The sequence below is a fragment of the Carcharodon carcharias genome, chromosome 31 (genome assembly GCF_017639515.1).
Source record: "Carcharodon carcharias isolate sCarCar2 chromosome 31, sCarCar2.pri, whole genome shotgun sequence".
NCBI lineage: Eukaryota > Metazoa > Chordata > Chondrichthyes > Lamniformes > Lamnidae > Carcharodon > Carcharodon carcharias.
The window spans coordinates 29,073,432-29,095,260 of record NC_054497.1 but is presented as its reverse complement, the minus strand read 5'-3'; the positions used below and the strand labels follow the sequence as shown (position 1 = coordinate 29,095,260).

At 43.7% G+C, this 21,829-nt stretch overlaps 1 protein-coding gene across 7 annotated transcripts in view; it reads right to left on the bottom strand.

Moving 5' to 3' along the window:
• LOC121271830 (myocardin-related transcription factor A-like) overlaps positions 1–21,829 on the bottom strand; it is a 227,890-nt gene that overhangs the window by 137,843 nt on the left and 68,218 nt on the right. For 4 of the 7 annotated variants that reach the window (XM_041178134.1, XM_041178135.1, XM_041178128.1 and 1 more), the window contains exons 3-4: positions 17,889–18,096; positions 53–175 (exon numbers count right to left, since the gene is read on the bottom strand). In XM_041178134.1, coding sequence (XP_041034068.1) covers positions 53–146 — 94 coding nt within the window. In that variant the 5' untranslated portion in view covers positions 147–175; positions 17,889–18,096. Of the gene's footprint in view, positions 1–52; positions 176–13,311; positions 13,441–17,888; positions 18,097–21,829 lie in introns of those variants that run through there. The other 3 variants (XM_041178130.1, XM_041178132.1, XM_041178133.1) reach the window with 2 other exon arrangements.

Below are 21,829 nucleotides of genomic sequence, written 5' to 3'. Positions count from 1 at the left end.
CCCCCACAAACATGCACACAAATTAAAGAAATAATCTCTGAATGCATCTCACCCTGTAGCAAGCGCTCCTCCTGTTGGCTGAACGTGGAGTGGCACTGGCGTCGAAGCCGTGGAGAAGTCCGCACCTCGCTCGCCTGCCCTCCCATCTCGGGAGCGCCAGGTGGAGACAAGTGCTCTTTAATGGGAAACACAAAAAGGAAGAAATGAGGGGAAAAAAGATCAATCGAGCTCCCAACCCAGACGCTAAGACACAAGACCAACAACACGCGAGGATCAGCAGTGGACTGCAACTTAACTGGAACAGTCAGCAGTGATTCAGTCAGTCGCCTCTGAGTCACAAGGGAGTGCTGCACTGTTGGAGGTGCTGCCTTTCAGATGAGACATTAAACCAAAGCCCCATCTGCCTGCTTGGGTGGATGTAAATGATTCCAGGGCACTATTTTGAAGTGACCTGGCCAATATTTATCCCTTAATTAACACCAGATATTTGTTCATGGGATGTGGGCGTCACTGGCTAGGCCAGCATTTATTGCCCATCCCTAATCAGAGGGCATTTTAGAGTCAACCACATTGCTATGGGTCTGGAGTCACATGTAGGCCAGACCAGGTAAGGATGGCAGATTTCCTTCCCTAAAGAACATTAGTGAACAATCGGCAATGGTCCAGATTTTCACTGAGTTCAAATTTCACCATCTGCCGTGGTGGGATTCGAACCCTGGGGTCTCTAGAATTCTAGTCAGTGACAATACCATTATGCCACTGCCTCCCCCCATTATTATCTGGTCATTATCACTTTGCTCCTTTGCAGGACTTTGCTGTTTGCAAATTAACTGCCTAAATTACAGTGACTAAACTTAAAAAAAAATGATCATTGGCTGTAAAGAGCTAAAGTGGTCGCGAAAAACGCTATATAAATGCAAGTCTTTCTTTTTTAATTTGAAAAGGCCCCAAGGATAGACTGTACAACATTTAAGGGTCATAATGAAGTGCAATCCTCCTGTGGGCTGACTCAAATACACAGTATCGAAGGAGATCTACACCACACCTAATCGTGGACTGGGCCATCACCAGTAACCTATGCATGACTGTTGAGCACAGCTGCTCACATACCTTGCCAGGTACAAATAGCAAAACGTGAAACAGGCACTCAGTGCAGCACATACCCACGCCACACTGTTAACGTCATTACAATGACACAAAAGCAAAATACTGCAGGTGCTTGAAATCTGAAATAAAAAATAAAATATGCTGGAAATACTCAGGTCAGGCAGGGTCTGTGGAGAGAAACAGAGTTAACGTTTCGGGTTGATGACCCTTCATCAGAACTGATTCTGCTGACCCAGAATGAAAGCTCACTGACCCAGAACGTTAACTGTTTCACTCCACAGATGCTGCCAACCTGCTGAGCATTTCCAGCATTCTTTGTTTTTATTACAATGATACAGCTCGAGGCTTTTCTCTAGTTGGCTGATGCTCTGCAACTGCAAAGCAGTAGCTAACATACAAAACAGGGGTTGGCCATTCAGCCCCTCCCATTCAATAAGATCATGGCTGACCTGTTTGTGTTTCGAATTCCACATTCCCATCTACCCCGATAACCTCCGATTCCCTTGCCTAACAAGAATCTATCTACTTCTGCCTTAAAAATATTCAATGACCCTGCTTCCACCACCTTCTGAGGCACAGAGTTCCAAAGTTGCACAACCCTCAAAAAATCTCTCACCTCTGTCCTAAAAGAGCAACCCCTAATTTTAAAACAGTGCCCCCTGTTTCTGGACTCACCCCTGTTTCTGACATTCACCTTGTCAAGACCATTCAGGATCTTACATACTCCAATCAATTCACCCCTCACTCTTCTAAACTCCAGCAGAAACAAGCCCAGCCTGCCCAACCTTCCCTCATAAAACAATTCGCTAATGCCAGGTATCAATCTAATAAACCTCCAACGCATTTACATCCTTCCTTAAATAAAGAGACCAAAACTGCACACAGAATTCAAGATGTGGTCTCACCATTGCCCTGTATAACTGAAACATAATGTTTATGTTCAATTCCTCTTAATAAAGGACAGCATTCTATTAGCCTTCTCGATTAGTTGCTGTACCTGCATACTAACCTGCATGCATTAGCACACCTCTGCGCTTCACAATTCTGCAGCCACTCTCTATTTAATTAATACTCTGCTTTTTTATTCTTCCTGTCAAAGTGAACAACTTCACATTTTACCACATTATACTCCATCTGCCAGATTTTTGCCCAATCACTCAACCTATCTATATCCATCTGCAAACTCCTTATGTCTTCTTCACAACATACTTTCCTACTTCTCTTTGTCTCGTCTGCAAATTTAGCTACCATTCTTTCACTCCCCTCATCCAAATCACTGATGTAAATTGTTAAAAGCTGAGGCCGCAGCACAGACCCCTGCGGGACTCCACTCGTCACATCCTGCCAGTCAGACAAAAACTCATTTGTGCACTCTGTTTTCTGCCAGCCAATCTTCTATCCATGCTGTTACCCCCTACACCTTGAGCTTGTTTTTTCCACAATAACCTTTGATGTGCCATCTTATCAAATGTCTTCTGAAAATTCAAGTACAGTATGTCTACAGACTGCCCTTGATCCACAGCACTCGCTACTCCTTCAAAGAACTCTAACGGTTGGTTAAACATGATTTCCCTTTCACAAAACCATGCTGACTCTTCCCGATTACCCTGAGCTTTTCTAAGTGCCCAGCTATAACCTCTTTAGTGATTGATTCTAACACCTTCCCCACGACAGATGTCAAGCTGACTAACCTATAGTTTCCTGTTTTCTGCCTCCCTCCCTTGAATAGGTAATATCTCTCAGATTCCCCCACCAAACAATGGAATGGAATACAGTCCTAAAGAAATAGCCAAATGCTTTACTTGTCCAAAGCTCTTTGTGGTTGTACCACAGCAAGATCAGAATTCAAGAATCAAGGACGACAAGGGAGGAGTGGAATGATGTAATACCACCACAAAAAGCACCTCCATTACAACTACCTTTTCTTAAACATAATCATTTTACTAGGAACAGTAGCACCGGTATGTTACCAGACTAATAATCAGAAGCCCAGACTAATGATTTGAGACTAGTTTAAATTCCACCACAGTAGCTAGGAAATTTATTAGAATCACATCATTAAACAAGCCTATAATGTAATAGTAAGCAGTGTCTGGATTGTCATTTAAAAGCCATCTATCTGGTTTACTGACGTCCTTTAGGAAAGGAAATCTGACACCATGACTCCAGACCCACAGCAATACAGTTGACTCTTAACTGCCCTCTGAAATAGCCTTGCAAGCTACTCAGTTGTCAAGACAGCTCACCACCACCTACTCAAGGGCAATTAGGGATGAGCAACAAATGCTGGTCTTACAAGCGATGCCCACATCCTGTAAATGCCGTTGCTTCCCCCTAATCTTATAGAGTCTGGCAGAAACAAAACATGCTTTAAAAAAAGTTTAAACCCCTGAGTGAAGATGGACTCAAGAGCGGTGGCACCAATCAATCTTCAAAAGCTTACTGGCATTTTTGGAGTTGCCAAAGAAATTGGGGCAAAGGTACAGAGCAGCACAGAACTGAGTAGGAGCTGCTGTATTTTGGAAAAGACATTATACTGACTGTTTTGCTGGATTACAAGGTGCACTGATCAGAGTCAGAAGCTGTGTAACCTGGTCACCATTTAGTCTTCACCCAACAGCCACTAAAAAGCAGATTCATGGGTCATTGATCATATTTACTGTGCACAGATCTGCTGCCAATTCTGCTAGTGTAACTGTGGCAACACCAACAACATCTTGTATTTATATAGCGCTTTAACATGGTAACATATCCTAAGGCATTTCATAGGGCCATTATAAAGGAAGATTCAACAACAAGGTGATAGGATAGATGATCTAAACCTAAGGCAAAGAGGTAGACTTTAAGAAGTGTCTTAAAGAGGAAAAAGGTAGAGAGAGCTAGAGAGCTCCAGAGCTTAGGGGCTTGGCAATGGAAGGTAAGGGCACAAGCAATTAAAATCTGGGATGCCCAAGAGGCCAAAATCAGAGCAGCACAGAAATCTTGGAGGGTTATGGGGCTGGAGGGGTGAGGTCACAGAGGAATTTGAAAATAAGGGTGAGAATTTTAAAACTGGGCTGTTATTTAACCAGAAACCAAGGCAAGTCAGCAAGCACAGGGTGATGGGTGGGCTTGGTGTAAATCAGGACACAGGCAACACAGTTTCAATTGACAAGTTTCTGGAGGGTAGAACATGGGAGACTGGCCAGGACTGCACTGAAATAATCAGGTCTAGAGGTAAGAAAGGCACAGATAAAGGTTTCAACAGGGGAAAAGCCAAGAAACAGGAGGTCTTGGTGATAACAAGAATGAGGTTGGATGCTCATCTCACAGTCGAACATGACACCAAGCTGCAAACAGACTGGTTTAGTCTCATACAAGTGCCAGGAAAAGGGATGGCATCAGTAGTTAGGGAGCAAAGCTTGGAGTGGCAGCTTAAGATAATGGCTTCAGTCTTCCCAATACTTAACTGAAGAAAATTTCTGCTCATTCTGTATTGGGTATCTGACAAGCAGTATGATAATTTAGGAACATGGAATCGTCGAGCGAGATGGTGGTGAGGTAAAGCTGGATGTCGCCATGTGAAAACTGACTCCATTTCCTGATGCTTTCGCTGAGGGGCAACACATAGATGAGAAATAGGGAGGGGTCAAGGATCAACCGCTGGGGGACAACAGGGGCCAGGTGAGTGCAGTCTGAACTAGCTGTAAAACAGTGGAGGCACATTGGAGAAGGGTGGTGTGATCATCCAAGCCAAAGGCTGCAGACAGGTTGCGAACGATGAAGTCTGGTTTGCTTTTTGTCACAGCCACACAGGATGTCATTTGTGACTTTGCTCAAAACCATTTTGATGTTTTTTGTGCCTGCTACAATACAAGAGGAATTCCAACATGAAATTCCAGGGAAAATAGGCACAGATTTGAGGCAATAACACAGTCAAGGGCTTTGGAGAGGAGAGTGAGGCTGGAGGGCGGGGCAGTAGTTTGTAAAGACAGGGGGACCACAAGTTAGCTTTTTTTGAATAGAGGGATGATGACACTAGATTTGAAGGAAAGAGGGGAAGTACCTGACAAGAGAGAACTGTTAGCAATATCAGTTAACATGGGAGCCAGGAAGGGAACTTGGGTGATTAGCAGTTAAGTGGAAATAGGGTTAAGTGAGCAGGATGTGGCACAAGGGAAAATGGGAAAGAAACTATGGGCCGTAACTTCCAACTAGCATCGGAAAGAGATGCTAGTCGGAATTAGAAGAAATGAATACACACTGAACTGCCCTTGAAAATGACACTTCTGATCGCTGGGGCTGCTTCGGGCCTGCATCAAGAGACTCCTTGCAGGCATCAAGTGTGGGGGGTGGGAGGGGTCGGATGTCAGGGGGTTCAGATGGAGGGTGGAGGTCAGGGTCGGAGGTCAGCGGGGTTCAGGGCAGGCCCATGGGTAGGGGAATCCTTGTGGGGCTGTTTGAGGGCGTGGGGTGTGTTTACAATAGTTACCCAGAAGTAAGAGGTTTTAATTCTTCTAACTTTTGCTGGGTAGCTATCGGTATAATCCTGGCGGAACCATCTGAAGTTTGCAGTTTAAACTGCATTTTCGGATGGTTCCTAGCGCAGGACAATTGTCCAGAGGAAGTATGCACTTCTGGGCAATTGCCGTGTAAACCCTTACCTGGAAACTTCTGAAAAGAATTCCCCAGCGCATCGTTGGGGTACACCCCATCAGAAGGTGGGGAGCTTGGAAGTTACTACCCTATAAAACAAGTGGAGTTCAGGGCTTATGAAGGGACAACTTTCGAGGAAGTTTGGTCTCGTGGTAAAGGCAGCTGACGGGATGGTCTCAATCTCAGTGACAAAGTAGTACATGAGCTCCTTGCACTTGTTGGAGGTGACGATGGAGGAGGTATGGGAAACAGCAGATGGTTTGCAGCTGAGGAAAGCAGCAGGGATGTGGGGGTTATCTTTGCATTCCTGGATGATTCTGGAACAGTGAGCTGTCTTCAAGAGTAACCCATCGACTGTAAAACATTTCCAAAGATGTGAAATGCATTTTTTAAATCAGAGTTTCTTTACAACTGAATCTGGTTTTATGAATCCAGTTATATAGAAACAGGAGCTACACCAAACTAAGTTTTGGTCTTGAGTTTATGAGCTGAGGGTGGAGTCCACCATCTGAGCTGAAAGCACATCTCGAAGCAGACTAGTCTTGTTGAATGAGCTATCAAGAGCACATTAATTATCAAAGGCTTAGTTCAACTTTTTAAAATTGGTTTGAAAGTTAGACACATGCCAATTATTTATTTATACAGTTAAACCAGAAGGCTTTCTCCAGTGAGTGAAGTGTAGCAGAAACACTCAGAAATCTTCCTAGACTACACAAATAACTGGCTGCTGCCCCTCCCTGGTCACAGTCCTCCTGGCTCTGAACAGTTTCTCAATTACATCATTACACAAACAAGTTGTAGATGCATGAAGTACAGACTACAGACTACTCATGAAATCAATCTGCATAAAATACATCCATAAAATACATCCGTCATGCTTGCAAAATGTCTGGGCTGTAGCACTTTGCTAATAAATACATAACAATTCAGGAAGAATGTACCCACGAGAGGTCAAACTGTTGACCTAAAATAGGATTGATACCTCTTTTGACCCAATCAAAAGATTGCCAATAAAGAGGTACCATTGAAAAGGGCATTACAAATATACAGTAAAAAAAACCCCTAAAAACATTAGAAGAAACTTAGCTATTTAGATTGAAATGTCACTTTCAGAGGCGATTCACTCCAGTTCCTCTCGGTGCCCAGCGGTCACAGGGGGTCTGGAGCAAATCAGCAAACACCACATGCGCCAACGTTAGGGATAGCCACGGAACAGAGACATGGAGTCGAGCTGAACGACTCCCTCCACCACCCACTGCCTGAACCCGTTAATAGCCACCCTGGCCAGGCCCAGGAGCAATTCCTCGAAGAGGTCCTCTGATCTCTGCCCACACCTCTCCTCACTGGGTGGCCAAAGATCTGGAGTGTGGGATGAACTGCATCCAAAAATTATGGAGGAGTCCCCTCTGATCAGGAAATAGGGGGTGAAACGACACACATCCTACGTAGATGTGAAAGACTGACTCCTTGAGGCCAAAGAAATTCATGGACTCCCAGGCCACCTGTAATCGAGTTAACCTTCCACTGCATAGGTCTGCCGCATGCAACACTCTCCACACCAAAACACCGCAGCATACAGGGTTACAGGCCAATACAGTGCTGGAAAACAAGATTAGAATAGATAGGTGCTTGATGGCCAGCACGGGCACAGTGGGCTGTATAGCTTTATGACTCCCGCGTGTATATCATCCAACGAGGGACCCCTGCCTCCTCCAGACAGCAGACTGGAATGCCATGGCATGTCCGGACAGCTGGCGAGAACGAGGGAGTGGAGGGTATTCCGCACAGGAAACCCCTCTGGTCAGAATGGAATGGCACAAAGGGGGCTTTTGAGACACAGTTCAGGGTGCGGGGGAGATTTTTCACCAGGACACAGCAAGAATTAACCATTGCAAAAGGGTCAACTTTACTTAATTGGCTGAAACTGCAAACAGGAAAATTAACTGAGCCTGTGTTTTTCAGTGGACGGCCACTCCAATTGCCCTTCAAGAGTTTAGTCACAGTGCACAGGCTGAGGTTCCTCTGCAACCATCTGTTCCTGGCCCATCATAGATAGAGTATGCATTGGATATGGAAGCTTGCATTGATATAGCGGCTTCAACACAAATAAAACAGTCTAAGGTACTTCACAGGAGCATTCTGACAAAATTTGACTGAGCCACAGAGATATTGCGATAGGTGTCCAAAAGCTTGCCCATGGGGCCGGCTTTAAGAAGCAAGAGAGAGATATAGCAGGGTTAAGAGAGAATTACAGAGTTAGGGCCCAGCCTGCAGAAGGTACGTCCACCAATAATGATGCAATGAAAACCACACACGTGCAAGAGGTCAGAATTACAATGGTTCCCTTCACAATGATGTGCAAGGATGTTCAACATTCGAGGTTAATCAGTTGCATCTAGAGGTGAATTTAGCAACTCTCTAGCATGGAGTCTAAGTGAGATTAGATGCCTTGCACCTGGAACATCTCATTTCAGGAAATTTGGCACTGATCACAGTCCCAAAAAATAGCTGCTGCTTTACCAGCAGTGGGGTCACTTTCACACAGCCAATGGCTAGTTGCATTAGCAGCAGTCTGATCATTTCTTCATCTCAGTTAAAAGAAAATATAGGGAACCAGGAGAGAAGACAATGCTAGGTAACAAGGTAGGTGTAAGAATGTGTACAATCATAAAGACTGGCTCAACTGTCTCCTCTTCCCTTCCTGGATAACAATGGAGAAATCGCTATGATGGTAATGATGGTAGTTTGGAGGGCTGAGGTGGTTGTTGCACAAGTCAAAAAAGAGGAAAGGAATGGTTGCAGTAGATGTGATTGCTGCTGCAACTCTATCACACTGACCAACAAGTTATTGACTCCCTCTTAACATAAACTCATAGAAACTTTTGACAAGACGCTGCATTTTCACATTGACCAATGCAATCTGCATTGATTTCGTGAGGACTTTGCAATAAGTGGAATAGGTTTAACTTGGCCAACATACTAACCCTGCACATTAAAGACTATCAGGTAACATTACAAATTAAAATCACCTCCCTTTACCAACAGATAAAGGTCTTCTTCACAAGGAAAAGAATGCCAAATCCCTCAGCCAGAGTCAACTCGCCAACCAATCAACACCCTTTTCTCCTGTGGTATAAATTGTTGTGATGGTTTGAAATTTGATATTGTGTTTGTCCTGAGTGCAAAATGAAAAGCTTCGACATGTCTCTCTTTTCAGCAATATTTAAGTTAAGTTCTGTACAACCAAGCAACTGTTCATCCCCTAATTGCTGAAAGAACATGGCTACACGCCTTGGCTATGGAACTTGATCAATATTTTTTTTAAATTCTTTATTAGGGTGTGGTATCACTGGCAAAGCCAGTGTTTGTTGTTCATTCCTAATTGCTCAAGGTGGTGGTGGTTAGCCAGCTGCCTGAATCTCTGCAGTCCATCTGGTGTACATGCACCCAGTGCTGTAAAGGAAGGGCCAGAATTGCAACCCAGCAACAGTAAAGGAACAACATAAAAATGCAGAAAATAGAAGCAGGAGCCCTTTGAGCCTGCTCCGCCATTCAATGTCATGGTTGATCTTCTATCTCAACACCGTACTCCCTCGCTCTCCTCATACCCCTTAACGCCTTGAGTCTAGAAATCTGTCTAATTTCCTTCTTAAACATATTCAGTGACTTGGCCTCCACAGTCCTCTGTGGTAGAGAATTCCACAGGTTCACCATCCTGAGTGAAGAATCCTAAATGGCCTATCCCATATCCTGAGATCGTGACCACTTGCTCTAGACCCCACAACCAGAGGGAACATCATCGCTGCCTCTTGTCTGTCCAGTCCTGTCAGAATTTTATATGTTTCATCTTCTCATTCTTTTAAACTCCAGTGAATACAGGCCTAGTCGGCCCAATCTCTCCTTATACGACAATCCTGCTGTCCCAGGAATCAGTCTGGTGGACCATCGCTGTGCTCCCTCTAAGGCATGTGCATACTTTCTTAGGTAAGGAGACCAAAACCACACACAATACTCCAGGTGTGGTCTCACCAAGGCCCTGTACAGCTGCAGTAAGACATCCCTACTCCTGTACTCAAGCCCCTCTCACAATGAAGGCCAACATACCATTTGCCACCTTAACTGATTGCTTCACCTGCATGCTTGCACTTTCAATGATTGATGTACAAGGATCCAGGTTCCTTTGTACATCAACATTTCCCAATCTATCACCATTTAAATAATACTCTGCCATTCTGTTTTTCCTACCTAAGTGGATAACTTCACAATTAGCCACGTTATACTGCATCTGATATGTCTTTGCCCGCCCACTCAACCTGTCTCACAACAATCTAGTTCCAAGTCAGGATGGTATGTAGCTTGGAAGGGAACTTGCAGCTGGTGATATTCCCATGTGTCTGCTGCCCTTGTTCTTCGAGGTAGTAGAGGTCGTAAATCTCAAAGGTGCTATCAAAGGAGCTTTGGTGAGTAGCTGCAGTGCATCTTGTAGCTGGTACACACTGATCAAGCGGGCTGCTTTGTCCTGGATAGCTTTGTGTGTGTGTGTTACGATCCCCATAGAGGCCAATAACTTTTAAAAAGACATTTGAATTTCCAGTGACTGAGTGGATGGATCACGCAACAAGACTTTTATTGTAACTAACAAATTAAAAGCAACACTGACTCAGACACCATCTCAGTAGGCAACTTTTTTGTCTAAACTACGGAAAAGTTTTCCATTTACCTTTTAAAATGAATGAAAATCTCCTCCATGGTTACACTTTATATTGTCCCTTAAGTGGACACTTCATTCTCCAGGAACCTGTATGAAGCTATCTCAGCTCCTGATGGCTTGTTTTCTATTTCCTTTACCAGCCGAGTAACTTCTAATCCCTGAACTCACTTTCATGGTGAAGGTTATCACCTTGGAGATTTCTCTCCAGCTAAAGCCAGACAAACCTTCCAGCCTCAGTTAAATTCTCATGAACTTAGACTCTTCAATAACACCGTGAGCTCCCACCTGTACTCTCTGTCATAAAGAAAGACTGGCTGATTCTATCTCTCTGCTCTCGCTCTCTCACAGATTCTTGCAGACTGACTACGGTTCATACATATTATCTTAAGAAAATCATGTAAGTCAATAGCACAATGGCTTTCCATGGCCAGTTCCCCCTCAAAACGTTTCTCCATGGCAACGTGAATCACAAAGGCTTTGTACAGAAATATTGATTAACTTTCTAAACCAGTGCCAGCAGAGTCATTATGGGCTGAATGGCCTCTTTCTGCGACATAACTTTTCTATGGTTCCATGGTTCTAGGGTTCTAAACCTCCAACTCCATTCCATCTTGGAATTAAACACACAGTTTAAAATATAGCCATTTAGAAAACCTGACATTCCTTAACACCTCCGTGAGACTTAGAGACTAAATCTACCCACAGACATCAGATGGTCATTGCCATTGTTCACATGTGTGAACACATTGCACCTTCTTCCCAGTAAACAACCCTGGGCCCCCATTTAACAACCAAGCCACCCAAGCTCATTCTCAGGTGCAATTCGGAACAGATCACATGATGCCTTTCATTCCACCATTTTACCCCAAATTAAAAAGACAGTCTCAAAACAATTTTATAAACCTATTTGCAACAAACGTTGTTGGAGCTGCACTCATCCAGACAAGTGGAGAGTATTCCATCACACACCTGACTTGTGCACAGATGGCAGGCAGACTTTGGGGAGGCAAAAGAGTCAGTCACTGCAGAATTTCCAGCCTCTGACCTGCTCTTTGCAGCCTGTGTTTATTTGGCTGGTCCAATTCAGCTTCTGCTCAATAATAACCCCCAGAATCCTGGTGTACTTACGTATCAGCCAGTAGCTTGGCATTTGCTTCACTGTACTGAAGCAATAGGGAAAAGAGGCAGAAGGGAGGAACAGGAGTGTAATGTGGAGGTTTTCATTAATAGACAATAAACGGTGATTGGTGATTAAAGTTATGAAGGGATGGGACAGAGTAGGCAACGATAGACTGTTTCCAGTTGTTGAGGTGTCCAAAATGAGGAGCCATTAATACAAGATTAAATGTAGAAGATAGAAGAAAGTGAAATGAGGCTTTTTTCTGGTTGTGAGGCTGTGAAGCACCAAGAGAAGGATTGAAGGAGGGGGACTAAGGGATATGGCAGGGGGGAAAACTTAGTATACACACATGGAATTAGGAAAGTACCATATGGAAGATAAACACCAACATGGACTGGTTGGGCCAAGTGGCACATTTTCATGATGTAATTGCTATGTCATGCTAATTCAAGGGATGATGGTTAGCCTCTGATCTGCTCTCTGTTTACTGAAAACAGTAGCCCCAGGCTATAACTCGCACTACTGCTAACAAGTAGAACTGCTAACAGTACCAGGGACAGCCAATGCTATATCTGGGTGGGGAAAGGTTACAGGTATCTGTGCCACTAACTAACACAAAAGGAGGCCACTTTAGACACCATTTGCTCACAAAGTCTGGCAGGAGAATGAACTCAGGTGACTTAGCAATCAAAATTATGGCAGGATTCATTATGGTACAAGCTTGGCCACTGCGGCTGGATATCTACGCAGCAGTGGACAAACACAATCTGAGTGCACTCAAGAGAAATCTAGCCTTCTTAAAACAATATTGCTAAGCTCCTATCCCACAGCAAAACAGAACAAGGAGTTTCAAGTGTAAACCTGTTGGTTCTGGATGCAGCTTGGAGTAAAGAGACATAGTTGGCATGATCCACTCACCTCTGGGCATTCACTTAACTCAGGTTTTCTAAGAAACACAAAATTTACAGTACAGGAAGCGGCTGTCATTGTGCCTGTGCCATAGCTGGAGGAAGATCAATCGGAAAATGGATATAAAGACAAAAAATAAGTGCGTTATTATGCCAAACATTGACTGGTGAGTAATTGTCACGTAACAATAACTCTTACACAAGAGTCTCTTCCCCGGTACAATTCAGGAACCGGTAAACTAGAGTGTAGCAAGTCGATGTCCTAATGGACTGTAACAGTGTTTTATGGCTCATATTTGCCTCACCAAGGTTCTAATCTATAGGGCCATCAGGTGGTGCTGCTCTACAACAAGAGATCAAGGAAGAAAACAGAATATTAAACCCAAATCATTTTAATCATCTATTTCACTGTAGGCGTGGAGGAGTTCTGACTTCACGACGCTTCTCCCAAACTGAGAAATAGTACATGGCACAAGTGAGGAAGGGGAAGAGGCGAAGCGAGAGATGAAAACCCCAACACTGATTTGGTTGGCAAAAGCACAGCAAGCTGCTTTGCTGAGGTTCTTCATTCTATCAAACGTGCTGCCATTCAGAGGCAAGTCAGAAGCTTCAATGGAATGTGCTTCAGTGGGGATTCCAGTAAATGGGCAATCCCAGCAGTATTACAAACAAAAAAATCACATTACACAACTACTATCCCTGAAGCTCCACAGTCCTTGCTGGAAAGCTGTCTCTCTTGGTTAACTAGGAAAACAATTGCGAGTTAACCCAATCTACTGGAAATAAGCTGCTCTATTGATGAACAGCCATTTAACTAAGTTCTGCCTTACCTGCTCTACAAACATAGTGGATCGTGAGCAGTGGATTGTCTGTTCCTAACAATGCCATTTCTCTCCGGTGGCTCGTACTCACAAGCCGTGTTTTTTTCCCCCACTTACTCCACTGCAGCTTCACTTCTGAAAAGCTTCTGAGAAAAGACTACCACTGGTGGCCACTACTCAGTGTACAAGCATGTTCTGGTGCGGGCCCCTCCCACTATTTGTTAGATTCAGCCTACATGTATGAGCTCACCGCTTCAACCAGGACAGCCTTGAATACACAAAGCTTTTACAATGCCTGTGAACTTTACCCTGTGTGGCCAATCACTTACTTTCTTCAGCAATTAACATTAACCCTTTCACTAACATTTTTTTTTAATTGCTGCACCAATTTCCTTTTCGCAGATCAGAAACCAAGAAACATTTAGTCTCCTCCTCTTACTCATTGCTTCCCAGGGCCTCAACTGCGAGACTCCACCTCTTTCAATTTTCCCTTACTCATACAGTCAAGCTAGAAGCCAGCTCCCTTAAGCATTCAGGCAAACTCCTGCAAAATCAACGTCAATGGATTGGACACTGTCTGGATAGCCGAAAATCATCTACCCACCGCCTGGTCCTGTTTTCTCAAACTCTCAAATATTCCAGGGGAGGACAAAGAAAACGCTTCAAAGACACTCTGAGGCTATCTTTGAAGCGTGGCAGCATTGACATTAATGACTGGGAAGAACTTGCTACTAATTGTTCAAAATGGCAACAACTTACCCATCAAGCTGCCTCACACTGAGCCACGACGTCCTAAGTATTGAGGCAGAGCAGCAGCAGAGAAGGAAAGTAAATCAATCCTGCACTCCGGGTCTCACCTACCTCGACATGGGACATCCTGCCTCATATGCCCAAAGGTCTGTGGGTTAAGAATTGGCCTGTACAGTCACATGAAAACCCATGGCAGAAACTCAACCCTGCAGACATTGGCCTGTACAGTCACATGAAAACCCATGGCAGAAACTCAACCCTGCAGATATCATCTTTAAATTGAGGGACAGCCAACAACAGCCATATCACAGAATCACAGTGCAGAAGAGGCCCTTCGGCCCATCGAGTCTGCACCGACACATGAGAGAAACACCTGACCCACCTAATCCCATTTACCAGCACTTGGCCCAAAGCCTTGAATAATATGACATGCCAAGTGCTCATCCAGGTACTTTTTAAAGGATGTGAGACAACCCGCCTCCACCACCCTCCCAGGCAGCACATTCCAGACCGCCAACAACCTCTGGGTAAAAAAGCTTTTCCTCACATCCCCCCCTAAACCTCCTGCCCCTCACCTTGAACTTATGTCCCCTCGTGACTGACCCTTCAACTAAGGGGAACAGCTGCTCCCTATCCACCCTGTCCATGCCCCTCCTAACCTTGTATACCTCTATCAGGTCGCCCCTCAGTCTCCTTTGCTCCAACGAAAACAACCCAAGTCTACCCAACCTCTCTTCATAACTTAAATAAGCTTTTAAAACTGAAATTTGGCACCATTCCCCAATGCCCATAGTTCTTTGAGTTACTCTCACCAACCTTGGTATCTGTATGCAGGCCAGGATTTTTTAATTTAACATAAGAAAAATATTTCCAAGTTCCAGCTAAGTTCCATTGGGCTGTCAATACTCAGTGACACATGCACTTGCACACCTTAATCAAAATTGGCCCCACCTTAAGCCCACTCAAAAGGTATATCAAAGGATCACACTTGTATTTCATACTGGGAGATTTAAAAAATAACCAACAGCAAACTTGTATTGATCATCAGTCTGACTGTCCCAGAAAAACAATAAAAGCAAGAAGTGCTCATAACAGCTGGACCAAAATGCCTCCAAGCTGGTGTGCTATTTCCAAGTAATTACTGGGGTGAAGATACCAAGCTAAAACACCAAAAACATTGGTGGTGACAGGGTTGGGGGAAGAACCACATTAGTGGCCAAATGAGGGCACAGAGCTTCCAAACTTTCACTTTTAGCATCCTTTGGGGCAACCTGAGGGGGGAAATAAACAGCTTAAGCTTGTAGGTATGTCAGTAAGGCCGAGAGGTGCCAGATCACTTCAGGCAAAATAAATATACTTGCAGTACAGCCATTGCTATGGATGCTGAAGAGCAGATCGTCATGATTGCTTTAAACTCAGCAAAATAGAAAATTCAGAGATAAACGCCAACAATTTGGATTCAGGGTAAATGCATCAAGAGCACAAGGCATCAGGGTGGCCACAACGCTAACCTCAAACAATCATGAGCTCTACTCTCTGCCATGTACAGATGGTTTGAAAATGGTGAATACCAGAGCATATTAACAGCCAACTGGGGAAAACTAACATGAGAACACACAACAATTACTGGGACATCACTTATTACTAAATGAAAAAAAACAGCCTGCACAATGGTTTCGCATAGCTTCCTATGTTAAGATTTGTTCAGCTTCCTGAAAGGGCTTTGAGCTTTAAGTTAGTTGAGATTTTATTTTTAAGGCTAAAGGATCACATTTAAAGTATTTTAATTGCTGTTTTCTTCAAGTAACTACAATCTACGCACCAGGCAGCACTGATACCCATGCTCCAAATGCTTCGGAGACTTGGACAACCTATAACAGACACCTCAAAGTACTGGAGAGCTATCAGTGGTGCCTTCACAAGGCATTCCAAATCTGGTGGCAAGAAAGGCCTCTCTGAAGCCAACAGACTCAGCATTGAGCACTGATCACTCAAAACGGGCTCCACAGGGCAGGACATGTTGCTCGTATGCCTGATGCCAGACTCCCAAAGCAACTACTCTACTCAAATTCAGTTAAAGGATGTCCTCAAAGCATCCATGAAGTTAAACATCCCCACCAATTCGTGAGAGTCCCTAGCTTGTGACCAATCAAAATGGAGAAGGCTGGTCCCAGGAAGGCACATCAGGCACATGCAGAGGCGAAGTCGAGGAATCGGTGGGAGCACATAAACCTCTAAGCAACCCATCCACCCAGCCCTTCGAGCATCTCTTGCCCCACATGTGGCAGAGTCTGTAGATCGCATATTGGACTTTATCAACCATCTTACAACTCATCAAACTGCAGTGGAAGCAAGTCATCCTCGATCCCAAGTGACTGTCTTAGAAGGTAATCTACCTGGTGTTAAAGTAGTAATTAAATTTACACAGGGCAGTTAGCAGCTACACAGAAAGCAGGGTTGAGTTTAGAGTGGTGATGAGAGATGCTGTGGCCAACAATAGGTTGTCAGTAAAAATGGGAACAATGAGCACTTTGGCGAATCATTTGAGAAAATAGATAAAACAGGGAAGATAATTCAGCTTGCAGGAGTGTGCAAAGTGGCTAGGTGATTTAAAAGGCAAAATACTGTGGATGATAGCAATCCAAAATAAAAACAGAAAGCGCTGTAACTAAGCACGTCATCTGTGGAGACTCGACCTCAACCCTGTTTCTTTCTCCACAGATGCTGCCTGGCCTACATTTCCATCATTTTCTGTTTTTATTTGCAGCCTGGAGTTTGATGCATCTCAGCCAATCCAAACTAATGTGGTTTGCTGATACATATACAAAGCAGAGAGGAATCTGTCCTTTGAGTTGTTTACACAATTTTATGTCACACTACAACATCTCCAAGAAATGGCTTCACATTATGAAAATTGAAAACAGATGACACAAGATGTGGTTTACATATCACTAATTTTTGCTAAATGATTATTTGAAACATCAAACCACCATCAGTTGTAAACATAAAGAATGATGAAACATAACCACTCGTGGCACAGCCAACTCCCAGAACTCGATCTACAGTCTCAATGAAGTGTATCCTATAATTGGTTCATATCACTAATGTAGGTTTGATCCCCTTCCCCACAACCTGTGAAAAGGAAATAACATTTATACAGCTCCTTTCAGTCCCAAAACGTTTTACAGTCAATAAAATGCTTGTGAAGTGTAGTCATTTATGTAATGTAGGCAACGCAACAGCCAATCACCTTTCTAGCGACGTTGGTTTGGGGATAAATATCAGCCAGTCCTATGGGAAGAACTCCCCCATGCTCCACTTCAAAATGGTGAAGTAGAACTTTTTTTTTAAAACATCAACCCAAGGGCAGAAGGGATCTCGGTTTAATGTTTCATCCAAAAGGTGGCACCTCCAGCAGTGCAAAACTCCCACAGTACAACATTGGAGTGTCAGCCTTCAACCTCCATTATGTACTCAAGTGTCTGGAGTGGGGCTTGGCAGCACAACCATCCGATTCACAGGCATGATTGCTACACAATGAGCTAATGTATGCTTTGATCTGTCCAAATGGCATAAAGTCCTACAGGATTACAGTTCTATGATACTGGCATCCCTACGGACATTGTACCCAAAAGGCCATTCTTCATTCCACACAGCAACATAGGCAAGCTATTCGGTCACAAAATACATCACAACTGAGTTTGATCCTGTTTTCACCAGCTCCAGATTTTGTTTTTCAATGGAAAGAACTCGCTAGGACATTGGTTAAGGACAAGATCACAAACAGCCAATACACAAGGCACTATAGCACCTCATACACCTGGAGAGGCACTCACCATTTTTCCTCCTGTTCAATGGAGAAGCGCCATTGTTGGACTGCAGCGTGAGCTCCTGCAATTCATTGGTGACCGCTTCACTCTGTGGACTCGGAGCCGAGCCATCATCTTCACCATCGCCAACCCCACCACCGTCTGAGCCACTCCCAGAGACGGCGAGGGGAAGGCCAACTTCGCTCGGCAAATCCACTTTGGCTCGAATATTAACCTGAAACAAAGAGAGAGGGGAAAATATTTTTTTAGAAATTGCACACATTCCAGCCCCTAGAAACATTTTAAAAAGGAAGATAGAGAAATGGATAGGCTGCAATTGACTTTCAAAAGCTTTGAAAAATGATTACGTTTCTGTGCAATATCATTGATGAGCTGTCATGAATGCAGATAGAAAATGGACACAATACCCTGCACAAAAAAGTGCACAGGTCCTACAGAGTGAACAGTTATTTTCTAAGTACAAATGCATAAGGGACACAGATAGATACAAATCAAAACAAGTTTGAAATTCTTGCTGGAAAAATCACGCTTTACTCCAGAAGAGATATCACCAACTGAGAATGGCCATTTCCCAGACTCTCATACTACACCACTCTGCTCCGGAAAAGCAAAGGCCAGGGACAAAGAGCAGCATTCAGCAGGAGTAATGAGTCACCGTGCTCCACCCTGGGGCAAGGGGCAAAGAGGTCTCATAAAATGGAAGGTACCAATCCATGACTTGCAGAACAATCCACATCACGCTTATCAAGCTCATTTTAAAGCTAATTGTGCTGCGGTTATTTGGTCAGAGCAGATTTTCTTCTGGCCAGCCAGGAGTCGGATCAGTGTGTGTTTCATGGGTCTCGGGGCGAACCCCAATAAGGCAGAGTTTCTAGATGGGGTGCACACACACTTCTAGGAGAATTGCATAAAATTGTAAATAATTTAGGCGAATGGAACACTATCCTTTATTACGAGAGGGATTGAACATAAAAGTAAGGGTTTTATGCTTCAGTTATACAGGGTATTGGTGAGAACACACCTCGAATACTGTGTGCGGTTTTGGTCTCCTTATTTAAGGAAGGCTGTAAATACATTGGAGGTGGCTCAGAGGAGGTTTACTAGATTGATACCTGGAATGAGTGGATTGTCTTACAGAAAAGGTTGGACAAACTGGGCTTGTTTCCACTGGAGTTTAGAAGAGTGAGGGGCGATTTGATTGAAGTATACAATACCCTGAATGGCCTTGACAAGGTGGACATCAAAAGGATGTTTCCTCTTGTGGGTGAGTCCCACAAGGGGGCACTGTTTTAAAATTAGGGGTCTCTCTTTTAGGGACAGAGATGAGGAGAATTTTGTTCTCTCAGAGGGTTGTGCAACTTTGGAACTCTCTGCCTCAGGAGGCGGTGGAGGTGGGGTCATTGAATATTTTTAAGGCGGAGGTAGATAGATTCTTGTTAGGCAAGGGAATCAAAGGCTATCAGGGTCAGATGGCGATGTGGAAATCGAAACACAAGATGATCAGCTATGATCTTATTGAATGGAGGAGCAGGCTTGAGGGGCCGAATGGTCTACTCATGTTCCTATTTCTTATGTTATGCTCTCTGCCTTAAAAATATTCAAATACTCTGCTTCCACCATCTTTTGAGGATGTTCTAAACACTCAAAGACCCTCAAAAAATTTCTAATTTGTCTTAAATGGGCAACACTTTATTTTTAAACTGTGACCCTGAGTTCTAGATTCTGCCATAAGAGGAAACATCTTTACCATATCCACCCTGTCAAGACCCCTCAGGGTCTTGTGTGTTTCAATCAAGTCACCTTTTACTTTTCTAAACTATACAAGCCTAGCCTATGCAACCTTTCCTCATAAGACAACCCGCCCATTCCAGGTATTATTCTAGTAAATCTTCTCTGAGCTGCTTCTAATGAATTTACATCCTTCCTTAAATAAGGAAACCAATACTGTACACAATACTCTAGATGTGGTCTCACCAACGCCCCATATAACTGAAGCATAGCCTCCCTACTTTTATGCCAAGGATATTGAAGGAAGAGAGTGGATACTGCAGGGGCACTGGCCATAATCTTCTAGTCTTCCCTAGACTCAGGGGAGGTGCCAGAGGACTGGAGAATTGCAAACCTTCCGCCCTTGTTCAAAAAAGGTTGTAAAGGTAAACCCAGCAATTACAGACCAGACAGTTTGACTTCACTGGTGGGGAAGCTTGAGACAATTATTCTCAATAGAATTAGTAGTCACATGGAAAAATGTGGATTGATTAGGAAGAGCCAACATGGATTTCTAAAGAGGAAATCGTGTTTAACTAACTTGGAGTTTTCTGAAGAGGCAAGAGAGAGGGTTGATGAGGGTAATGCTGTTGATGGGTGCATATGGACTTTCAAAAGGCATTCAATAGTGTACTGCACAACAGGCTTGTGAGAAAAGTTGGAGCTCATGGAATAAAAGGGACAGTAGCAACATGGATACAAAATTGGCTGAGTAATAGGAAACAGGGGGTAATGGTCAAAGGATATTTTTCGGGCTAGAGGAAGGTGTGTAATGGTATTCCCCAGGTGTCGGTATCAGGACCCTTGCTATTCCTGATATATATTACTGATCTAGATTTTGCTGTGCAGGGGACAATTTCAAAGTTCGCAATGATACGAAACTTAGAAGCATTGTAAACTGTGAGGTGGACAGTGTAGAACTTCAAAAGGACATAGGCAAGTTATTGGAGTGGGCAGATAGGTGGCAGATGAAGTTCAATGCAGAGAAGTATGAGGTGATGCATTTTGTCAGGAAAAACATGGGAGACAATATAAAATAAGGGAACAATTCTTAAGGGAGTGCAGGGACAGAGAGACATGGGTGCATGTGTGCATTGATCATGAAGGACGGGGGAGAGAGCAGTTAATAAAGCACACAGAATCCTGGGCTTTATTAACAGAGGCACAGAGTACAGAGTAGGGGGATTATGCTGATCTTATATAAGACACAAGCGAGATCTCAGCTAGAGCATTGTGCAGAGTTCTGGGTGCCACATTATAGGAAGGATGTGAACGCATTGGAGAGTGCAAGAGATAACAAGAATGGTTCCAGGGATGAGGAATTTCAGTTATGAAGGCAGATTGGAGGAATTGGGACTGTTCTCCTTGGAGAGGAGAAAGCTAAGAGGAGATTTGATAGAGGTGTTCAAAATTGTGAGGGGGCTAGATAGAGTAGATAGGGAGAAACTGTTCCCGCTCGTAAAAGGATCGAGAACAAGAGGGCATAAATTTTAAGTGATTTTCCAAAGAAGCAAATGTGATGTGAGAAAAAACATTTTCACACAGCAAGTGGGTCGAGTCTGGAATGCACTGCCTGGAAGTGCGATGAAGGCAGGTTCAATCTAGGCATTCAAGGGGACTTTAGATGATTATTTGAATGGAAACAATGTGCAAGGGTATGTGGAAAAGGCAGGAGAATGGCATTAAATCATAAAGCTCATTTGGAGAGCTGACGCAGACACAATGGGCCAAATGGCCTCCTCCTTCTGCGCCATAACATTGTGATTCTGTATTCAATTCCCCTTACAATAAATAATAACATTCTACTAGCTTTCCTAATTACTTGCTGTGCCTGCATACTAACCTTTTGCGATTCATGCACTAGGACACTCAGGTCCCGCTGCATCTCAGAGCTCTGCAATCTCTCACCATTTAGAAAACATGCCTGCTTTTTTATTCTTCCTGCCAAAATGGACAATTTCACATTTTCCCACATTATGCTCCATTTGCCAGGTCTTTGCCCCATTCACTTAACCTACCTATATCCCTTTGTAGTCTCATGTCCTCTTCACAATGTATTTGCCTTTGTGTCATCAACAAATTTAGCAACCACACCTTTGGTCCCTTCATTCAAGTCATTGATATGAATTGTAAAATGCAAAATTGTAAATGGCAGAGTGAGCAGCAACAGCATTTATATA